Source organism: Choloepus didactylus, chromosome 4, assembly GCF_015220235.1.
Source record: "Choloepus didactylus isolate mChoDid1 chromosome 4, mChoDid1.pri, whole genome shotgun sequence".
Lineage (NCBI taxonomy): Eukaryota > Metazoa > Chordata > Mammalia > Pilosa > Megalonychidae > Choloepus > Choloepus didactylus.
In genome coordinates this window covers 16112896-16123906 of record NC_051310.1, presented here as the reverse complement: position 1 = coordinate 16123906, position 11011 = coordinate 16112896, and the positions used below count along the sequence as shown (strand labels likewise).

The following is an 11011-nucleotide window of genomic DNA, read 5'->3' as shown; positions in this document are numbered from 1 at the left end:
CAAGAGATCATAGAGAAGCATCACGGTGGCGTAGAAGGGCCCTGAGAAACCCGCCGGACGTGTCCTTGGCGCAAGGGAGGATGGGATGGCGGAGGACCGAGTTGGGCCAGCCAAGGCAGCTGTCTCCGGGAGATGGCACAAGAAACCTTCACGTAGCCGGCCGCCTTTGGCAGCGGGAGGAACCCACGGCGACGCAGAGCGCTGGGCTTCCAGGCAGAGCCGGGCCCTTGGTGGCCCAGGAATCCTGCGGACCCTCATTGTAGTGTTGAAACCTGAGTGTATTAATTTGGATTACACACGCGAAGTCAGCGGTGCAAGCAAGACGGCTGGATCTACCCACTCCGTAGACGTTAATATATCGAACATTAATTCAAGAACATCCAAGGGTTGCTTTGTGCCAGACACTCTGGTAGGAGTTTAGGATACAAAGATTAAAAGGAGGGGATACAAATTCAAGTGTCCAGGCAGGAAACACGAGTGAAGCACGGCTCCGGTGGGTGGTTTTCATGAAGTAATGTGGACCTAGACTGGCTACACCTCCCAGTGTTTTTCAAGAGGAGATCTAATTTTTAGCTGTTGTGTACAAAATTTTTGAAAACACCTCATGAACAAAAGAAAACCCATCTGTGGGGCAATTTACGTCCATGGGGCATCCCTCGGTGAGCTCTAGTTAAATTAAGTCTGGAAGGAGACAAAAGGGGAGACACAGTGGGCTTGTGGAAAGCTTCTTGAAAAATCCTTGTAGACAGGGGTTGGAACAGAGTTTGGCAGGACTAAGGGAAAGGAGATTGGACTGGGGAAATAAGTTACTTCAAGGGCCTTGGGAAGTGAAGCATCTTGATAAATTTACCTCAAATCAAGGTCTGACTAGCCCTGGACTTCATAGGCTCCAAACTTCCACCTTGTCTAGATCCCAGAGTTGATTGCAATGGGAGGGGCATTTTCCTGCTAACAAAGCCTATGAAATTCTGATGTTCTTATTATTACTATTATTAATAAATGCTTGTCTAGTAATTTAATCTAAATATAACAGCCAAAGAGACCAGGTGCTCCAGTTCTCTGGCCAGCAGTCTCTCCACACCAGAGGAAGCCTGGGTTTCCTGCCACACACTCACCTTGGTGAAATTTAGCCATTTCAGTGGAGTTTTAACTACTATCATATCTGTTTTCCAAGCAGTGTCTCCACAATGCTTAAGGTTCATATATCCAACAGTTAGGCCAGGAACCCCATAAGGACCTCAAACTTGCCATGACTCAAACTGAGCTCATTCACTTTTTTGACAAACCTTCTCTTCCTCTATTTATGTGCATTTGTTGATGGGACCATCAGCTGCCGAAGTTAGATCTGGACTCCTCCCTCTTCCTAAATTCCCACATCCAGACTCTACCCTTGTGTTACAACTTCTGCCCTTATTTAAACCCTCATCACCTCTCAGTCAGACTACTGCATCAGTCTTCCTCTCCTCCTGCTAGTTGCCAGTGTGAACTAATTAAAATGTAAATCCTATATGAAAGACATCATAGCCCAGACTCTGGGGCCTGACTGCCTGGGTCTTTCACCTGTTAGCTGTATGACATGTATTATTTCCTATCATAACAGTATGTCAACATAATAGTGATAATAATGAATATTCACATACAGGTAATTGGAGTGATGGGGCTAGGCAGCTTCGGGAAGGCTGGACTCAAATACAGAGAGGCTGAAGGCCAAGTGAACAGTTAAGATGTTTTTGTGCATGTTTATATGTGATGTGATGATGTCCTGGCATAGAAGTGGCTAAGAAAGACAAAAAGGCTATTGCTAGGAGACATCCAGGTATTAATCACTAGACTTAATGATGTGAATTGGCAACCAAAATATGATGCTAAGCCTTCAAAACTGACCTACAGTTGTCTGATAGTGAAGAAAAAAATTGGGTCAGTTTAAGAGGAAATAAAACAAAAATGCAGTAGTGGGGAGACAGAAGCCTTGCCTAAAATTTGGATCTAAGTTAAACAAAATCTTTAGTGTTAAAAACTAAGCCAGCTGTTTGGGTTGCTTAGCGTGAACAGACGTGGATTGTCTTTGGTAGAAAATGTAAAGGCCTTTTAAAAGATTATAATAAAACAAACAAGGCTAGGAATATTCTAGAAAAGAGGTGAAGACAAAGAGGAGCTAGATTTCCTGGTGTAATAAACTATAAATATAAGCCAACCTTCCCTTAGTTATAAAACCTTACTTGACAAGATTTTGATCACATCCAGTTTCACCTTTTGTTCACTACTTGTTAGCCACATTAGCCTTCTGTTCCTTCCTTAGAAAGGACAAGCCACCTCTGGGGAAACAGAGCCATGGGCCAGCTGTCCTCAGGCAGGTATGGTGGGCATTGAGCTCGTTATAAGGTTGCCTCATTATATTTCAGGATTCTGTTCAAATGTCACCTCTTCAGAGAGGCCCTCCTTGAACACTGTCTGACCTAGCCCTTTCTCCCATCAGTCTCCACCACATTACCTTTTGTCTTCCAATCTCACAGCACAAGCACATCTCTTAACATGTGTATGTACGTTTCCTTCAGTCTAACCCGAATGCAAGCTCCATGAGAGCAGATCTTATTCATGGCTCTGTTTCCGAGAAGCTAGAACAGTGCCTGGCACGTGACATGCACTCAAAGTTTGCTGGATAGGAAATGCTTCTCTCCAGCAGCTGATGGGACTGATTGGGGTTCCTGACACAAGGAGAATGGAACACTGGGAGAACAATCTTGGGAGTAGAGGGTTCAGCAAATGGTTCTAGTCCCTCATGGCAGGAGGTGGCCAATGAATGTCAGGGGCAGGAAAATCAAATTAAAATGGGAGTAAAGGAGAGGGAACAAGGCAAGTATCAGAGTGTCTGGAGGTAGGAAAGAGCCTGTTTTATTTGCAGACCTGTGAGGCGGCTTGCTAGGACCACAGTGCCCCACAAATGTCAAGAGATTGGGTAGGGCCAAATTATATATAAAGCAAACTTTGGTGATGCAGACATGAAATGGTTAAAGGAGTCCTAAGACATGTGTTGAGTAAGGACAACACAAAAAATGTGTAACTTTTTTAGCTAACATATAATGGGCCTTCAAATTAACCCATAATTCCATTAAATTGTACTTTTCAGATTTCACCGTGCAGGGGAATCCCTGGCAAGGTCTTGTTCTAACTGAAGTTTTGATTTAGTAGATCAAACTCGGCATTTCTGAAAAGTTCCCAAACGATGCAAGAAGGTGTTGCTCCTCCAACCACACTTTGAACAGCAAGGTTAAGAATTAACTTATAAACACAAATAAAAAAGGAAATAAAAAAAGCAAACATTCTTTATTTAATAATCTTTGATATTTAAAATACAACTCATTGAACATCCACATCAACAATAGACTCCTCAGTGTTCAACAGTGCTTTGGAAGCCCGGCGTTTCCAAGGACCAGACGAGAAGGCCTGTGTGTGTAAAAATGGCAAACGAACTCTGAGAGGAAGCACACCCAGAAGGGCTGCAGAGTTGGGACCTGAGCAAACGGCACTGCCACGGTGCACCTTTACCATGGCCAAAAGACAATGCTTTTTGTTCAGATACCTTTTGTACTTGAATTTCAAAGTTTATTTATATAGAACAATTATATTTTAAAAAGTTATTCCTAGTAGTCCAGTGTTGCAGAAATTAGATAATCACATTTCAAATGCACGTTTTTCTCTTTCAAAACAAAGCATTACAAAATCCCAGGGAACATTCATTCACCTGTGAACTATGCAAGAGACAACTGAAGTGCTTCCTAACCAAATCCAGAATTCTCCACATACACTTTCCAATTGCTTGCCACTGCTTTATGAATCCAGTCTTAAAATACTTAAATAAATATACTGTAATTAAACTTGCCAATTACTGCAAATTTAGAAATGATGCTACTAGCATTCTTAAAATGCCAAAGAATTTTGGAGAAAATAAAAGTAGCAAAGATTTTCTTCAAATTAAAAGAAAAATCAAAATTAATCATGTCAAAAATCATTTTATTCATGAAAGGAAATGGAACAAAAATATTTTTGGTATGTATGACTTTAAAAAGCAATACAAAGTCAGTTCATTTCCTTAACAAAAGATGCTAGTTATAAAAGAACTAGGAATGAAAGAAAGTTTTATTTTGAAAATATAGAAAATGATTATTTATATTGCTGAAATGATTAGTTGGGCCAATCTGGTTTTTATTAATTAAGATTATATATGTCACATATTCACCCATACTTGTTAGTGCCCAGATACAACAAACAATTCACCTTGTGGCCTGCAACTTTATGCAAATGCAGAAAAATGTTTTAAAAGGAAGTCATCAATATTCAATATCAACTACTGAATACTCCCAAGAATTTAAATCAAGATTTATTTCGTTTTCCAACTTAAGATTTTCAACAAGTTTTTATCATATTTTGCTTATATACTGAATCAACTTTTGGACTTAAAACAGCTCCAATGGGCCAATTTTAAGACATTTAGTAAACCTTGGCACCAGCATGATTTTAAAACTAGTATCAAACATGCAGACATTTAAAATGTGATTTAGATTGACTGGATCAAAATTTATTTTATTCTGCTCATTATTAAAAGAAGCAGCATAGACTCTCAGTAGTTTTGCCTATAATGATACTCAACTAGTGTTGAGCTTTTTTCCTCACTAAATTTACCACATATTTGGCAACACAACGCCTTAATTAAGAAAAATCAAATTCTAAAGAAAAAAAGCACCTCCCTAAATAAAATATTCTTTGAATTGTAAATTATTTGGCCAAGATCTTAGAGTTGAAATATAAACTTTACCTGCAGCAACCTTTTCAAACAATTTACGTTACTGAAATATTCATATATTACCCTAAACATACATATTGAAGGTTTTAGATCAGAGGTTAACTACTCTGAATTTAAACATAACTACTTATTAAATCCATAACATCTGAAAATACGAAAGTTGTTATTTCCAAAGCTTGTTTGAATTTTACTTGTAACACTTATCACCATTGTACATATTTTATTAACACAAATTGTACATTAGAAAAATGATACCAATAGTTTAAATATTAAACATTAAGGTTTTCCCAATTGGTAAAACAGAATGGAAATCATTTTAAGTGCTTAGCAGGACAGTTGTGAGTTTAGTTGTCCCTGACTTTCTTACAGGGTGTTTACAGTAAATGGCACCTCCTGACAGTGCTGTGCACAGCTTCATCATTCACTTATACTGTGGTTTCAGGTATTGGCATCCTCTCATGCCAACAACTAAGAAACTGAATCTCAATGTTTAATTACATTTAAGCCATTTCAGACAGGAGGGCAGTTCACTAGTGACTCTGGATCTTCCTGTCAAATGTAACAATTTTTAAAAAACTAAGTAAATACATTCAAACATATCCAGTGTGTGCTCCACTCTGTTTAAAAGAATCTATCCCAAACACATGAAGGTCAAAATGCAGTATTTCCTTAAGTGCTTTAACCAGTGTGCATATATATTACCAGGTAATATATAAACTTTATAAATTCTAAGGTTAATACTTTAATACATATTAGTTTCCTCAATTTTATATTAGGTAGCTCATCAATTCAAGTGTACAAAAATTTAATGAAATTTTTCAATGGGAAAAGTTGAAAGCCAAATGGCCAAGGAAAATATGACTGGCATACTGGGGATAATTACAGAAATGTTCAGTCTTAAAATATGTGGAAGATTTGCAAATCTTGAGGCAAGAGTACTAACCTTCAACATCCCTTCAGTTCTAATGTTTTATAATTATTCTGAAACATTTTCAATTGTTAAAAAAAAAACAAACTTTAGATTTTAAAATGAAAAACTGTCTAAATTTGTGTAAGGGAAATTTCACAAAACTTTATTTGGCACAAAACAATGACTAAAAAAAAAATCAGTTTCTATCCAATAAAAAGCTGTTTATAATCATAAATAAAAGGCATTTTTATCTCTTTTTAGTTAGTTAGCAATAAATCCTAGATCAAAAAAATTTCCCTGAAAACATGTGTGCAGCTATCCACCAGTATGGCAACATACCATACTTTAATTTTCTAAGTTGGCAGCTGACGTTTCTTCTTGATATTTAGCTTATGAACAATAAAACATTCAAAAGAGTTCCAAAAGGAGGTGGAGAGTGAGGGGCTATGGAGCAGATGATAGAATCCAAAATGTCCATTTCAGAGAAACATGGTTAATTTTCACCAAATCATACCTACTGTATTGATCCAGAAAGAAACTCTCTATGAATCCCTGTTAAAGAATGTTTATCAAAACTAAGGACTTTATTATTTACAGACCGTTAAGTACTATCTGACTTCTATAATACTTAAGCTTTTTAAATGTTATAATGCAAGTGTCAAATCATGGTATAAATTTAAATATATTCTCATTAGTAAATTATTGTCATGTTCTAGATCATCTTCAGTTTAAGTTGTGTCTATCAAAAGACGTACAGCAGGAGCAGATATCTGCATTCCTTGGGACTTAAGCATAAGTAGAACAGAAAGCGCCAGTCATGAGAGAAAAATAAAATGAAATGGCTACTAAAATTGAAGACCAAATTTTGCCTATCATACATTCATGGTGGGTCTCGTGTTATGTCTTATAAAAGAAGAAAACTTAACTTGCATACTATGTTGCCATATTTTTCTCAATTGGAGAAGGAAGGAAATAACAAGGTAAAGGAAAGGGGTTATGACAAAGCTTCAAGTTCAGACATGATTGAGAAGACATTCATAAAGCATCTAGGAAAGCACGTGCTCACACACACACAAAAATGCTCATTTATTCTCAAATATTTGTGCAGGTCTGATTTCAGAGTTTAGGAATGCACCGGAGTCATGAAATAATGATCCCATCTTAGGGGACTTAAAAAGCAAAACCTCAAAAAAAAATTATCTTTCAAAAGAGTTGTATAAAATAATGAAAAGTAGGTATCAGAGAAATTGTGATTAGTGACAATAACACGAAAGAACTCCCAACTGCTCAACACACAGTTGGAGAGAGAACAGTTATCCCTCTGGAACCATTACTATTATCAACACAGACAACAGACACATCCTTGAAAGATCAATCTGGTTAATGAGAAATAAAAGCAACATCACTAACATATAGTGAAAGTGAGCCAAATTAACCACAGAATATAGAAAAAGAAAATTAAAATGTATGAAAAAAGTTCTGTGGCAAAAGTTAATTAGTTGGTCTGCAAAAAGCCCCAAGAAAAATGCTCTAATTATAGACATGTTAGGTATTGCATACACAGAAAAGAAAAAAGAACATTTAGAAAACTATTTTAAATTTCTTTAATTGCTGAATGCCTCTTTGGGTAGTATCTCGGGGATCATTTAGTCTTACAACTAACACATTTTCACCTTTTCATCATTTTGTTTGCAAACCACACTAAAGAAGTCTTACTTCCTCTGTTGAACATTGTTCTCTTTGACACATTACCAAATTGGTCCCTATGCTGCAATCACAAAGAAAAATGTTGGAAAGCATGAATATCTAAATAATTTTTTTAAAGTTATTAATTTCCTTCTGTTTTCAAATTATTTTTAACAGTTTCTAAAGACATGGTCACAGCTGCCTGAAGCATGTCTTCTTCGCTCATCACATCACCTGTCGAGAAAGCAAATCACGCACACTTCTTAGAAATTTCTAGAAAATTCTCATCATCAAAAGGTAAGCTCTTATAAAATGTATTTTTATTTGAGAACTATAGTTTCGTTTTTAAGTATACATACAGTAAAAGTCATGCTTTTTGGTGTATAGTTCTATAATTTTTGACAAATGCATGGAGTCATATAACCACTACCACTGTTAAGACACAGAACAGTTCCACTGCCCAACAAAATGCCCTCATGCTGTCCCTTTGCAGTCAACCCCCAAATCCTAACCCTTGGCAATTACTGATAGGTTCTGTCCTCTAGTTTTGCCTTTTCCAGAATGTTATGTAAATCAAATCATTCTACACGTACGTAGCCTTTTCAACCTGGCTTCACTCATTTAGCATAATGCATGAGAGACTCATCTATGTTGTTGCATGTATCAACAACCCATTCCTTTTTCTTTTTAACTTTTATTTTGAAATAATTATAGATACACAGGAAGTTGGGAAATTGCAAAGACAGTTCAGAGATGTCATATGTACCCTTCACCCAATTTCCTCCAATGGTTACCCCTTAAGTAACTACAGTTCAAATCACAACCAGAAAAGTGGCATTGGTACCATATGTGTAGTTCTACATTTTATTACATGTGTAGATTTGTGTAACCACCACGACCACTGCAATCAATATACAGAACTGTTGTATCACCACCAAGATTTCCTTCACGCAACCCCTTTATATTCATACCCATCTCCCTTCCTCCCACTTTCCCTAATCCCTGGCAACCACTACTTTCTTTCCCCGTCTTTATAATTTTATCATTTTGAGAATGTTACATAAATGGAATCATACAGTATGTGCCCTTTTGAGACTGGCTTTTTTTTTTCACTCAGTATAATGCCCCTGCGATTCAAACAAGTTGTTGCCTGTATCAATAGTATGTTCCTTTTTATTGCTGAGCAATGTTTCATGGTATAAATGTAGCACAGTTTGTACCATTCACTTCTAAAGGATATTTTGGTTATTTCCAATTTGGGGCTATTACAAAGAAAGCTGCTACGAACAACTGAGTACAAGTTTTTGTGGTGATATAAGTTTTCCTTTCTCGGGATAAATGTCAAGAGGTGTAATTTCTGGGTTATATGGTAAGTGTATGTTAGCTTTTAAAGTAACTTTCAAATTATTTTCCAGAGTGGCTGTACCAGTTTGAATGAAGTGTAGGAATCTTACTTTCTTTTTATGCCCCTTTACCATCCCCCATTTATAATAAAATTGTTTAAAATATTTCCTATACATACACTGACAACCAAATCCAACAGTGTTTTCTGCTTCAACCATTAAACATAATTTAGAAAACTCAGGAGAATGAAAGTCTGTTGTATTTACTCAGTTTTACTCTTTCTGTTGTTCTCCCTTTGTAATGTTCCAAGATTCCTTCTTTTATCATTTCTTTTCTGTTTAGAAAACATCTTATAGTCATTCTTTAGTCACGACATACTCTTAGCTTTCCTTCACCTAAAATTCTCACTTCATTTCTAAAAGATATTTTCACTGGATACAGAATTCTGGGATGGCAGTTCTTTTTCTCCAGCACTTGTAAAATGTCATTTCCTCCTAACCTTCATTGTTTCTGTTAAAAAATCTGCTGTCATTTGAACTGCTTTGCCCCACCCCTGACTTAGCCTTCTCTGACACCACTCCAAGTGGGTGAGAGGGGAGGGGCACCTCGTTACTGCCAGGTAAAAGTACAAGTCTAGGCTCTTCACTTGGCCTTTGCTGACAGAGGTGAGGGTATGACCATTTTTTCTGTGGTTCTGGCTGGAGTAAAGCATTTATTGTCCAAAAGTTTTCTGTCTTGCTAGGCTGACCCTTTTCTGGTCCTTCAGCTAGAGAGAATGGGCTGGATTGTTGAAGCTTCTGAATAGGTGAGGCTGAAAGAAAACCCAGGGAACTCACTGCCATGTTGTTCCTCAGGACCTGAAGGCCAAAGCCAGTTGACTTCCTCTTCACCTGTCAGTCCTCGTGCTTGTTTTATATATAATTTCCAGGGTTATTTGCTGTACTTAGCAGGAGGAATAAGAAAAGTGCCAGTTCATTCCTTTTGGCTGCTAAATAGTATTCCATGGTATGGAAGCACCACAGTTCGTACATCCATTCACCAGGTGAAGGACAACATTTAAGTGGTTTCCAGTTTTTGGCAATTACGAATAAAACTGTTAGAAGCGTTAACCCTCAGGTTTTGGTGTGAACCTAAGTTTTGTTTCCTCTTGAATAAATATCTAGGATTGTTGGGTCATATGGTTAAGTACATATTTAAGTTTATAAGAAACAGCCAAACTATTTCTAAAGTTGCTGTACCATTTTGCATTCCTACCAACAATGTATGAGCGAGTTCCAGTTGCTGTAATCCTTGTCAGCACCCGGTTTTGTCAGTCTTTTTTAAAGTCAGCTGTACAGGTGTGTAGTGGTATCTCATTGTAGTGTTTTGTTTTTGTTTTTGTTTTTAACATTGTTTTACTCAAGTAATGTAGCTGTTGGAGAAACAAGTTCTTTTTAAGATAGTTGAATAGAGCAAAGTGAAGAGATGAAGATAACCTCTGTGAATAAAATTCAGGTTATATGAATTTGAATTTTATTGAAGTTTGGCACCAGACTGAACACTGGTCTAAGCCAATATTTTCTTAGTGTTTAGAAGTACTGAACACTTTTTCCTTCAGATTAAAAGAAAAGTTCTATAACAGAACCTCATTAGCTTGACCCTGGGTATTCTGAGTGCAACTTACTTTAGGCCTCCAGTAACTATCTCCTAGAGAATTTCACTTAATGAAAATAAACTGGCATTGCAGCAAAGAATTTGAAACCTAGAGGTGATGTGAATTTGCAAAAACTTATCTTTGGTGTGACAACACACGTTCCCTCCAGATTGAGGCCCCTGTCTAGTCTCATCAGATTCTGTGAAAAGGCAGCTGGAAACCAATTCTTATTTCTCCGGTGAGACTGCTAGGTTTCAATTCCTTAAAACATCTGACAAGGTTTTATTTTATCAAATGTTTGTATAATTTCAATGTGAAACTTTCTCACATACATTTGTTGTTAAGGTCTCATTAAAATCTGTGAGATGGGTCACAAAGAATTAAGAAACGAGAGGTGAATGATAGAAACCAGTGTTCCAGTTAACAAATGAGCCCTATGGATTCTTGATTCCCACAATGCACTTCTTATGGAAAGGGATAAATGCAGTAAGTTTTTACACTTTGAAAACAACAATTATTAAGATATAGTCAGAACCCATTCCAAGTGTGTTTAGCTAATTGGGCAAGGTGTGCACAAAGAAGTTACCAGCTCGTACGTGTCCAATCACTGTAGTTTTAATTTGCATTTCCTAGTGAC

The 11011-nt window shown here is 37.0% G+C and overlaps 1 protein-coding gene across 5 annotated transcripts in view; it reads right to left on the bottom strand.

Moving 5' to 3' along the window:
• Window positions 1-3305: 3305 nt before the first annotated feature.
• Window positions 3306-11011, bottom strand: part of ATXN3 (ataxin 3) — a 44451-nt gene continuing 36745 nt past the window's right edge. For 2 of the 5 annotated variants that reach the window (XM_037832039.1, XM_037832040.1), the window contains one exon: window positions 7653-9552. In XM_037832039.1, coding sequence (XP_037687967.1) covers window positions 9236-9552 — 317 coding nt within the window. In that variant the 3' untranslated portion in view covers window positions 7653-9235. Of the gene's footprint in view, window positions 7632-7652; window positions 9553-11011 lie in introns of those variants that run through there. The other 3 variants (XM_037832041.1, XR_005216228.1, XM_037832038.1) reach the window with 3 other exon arrangements.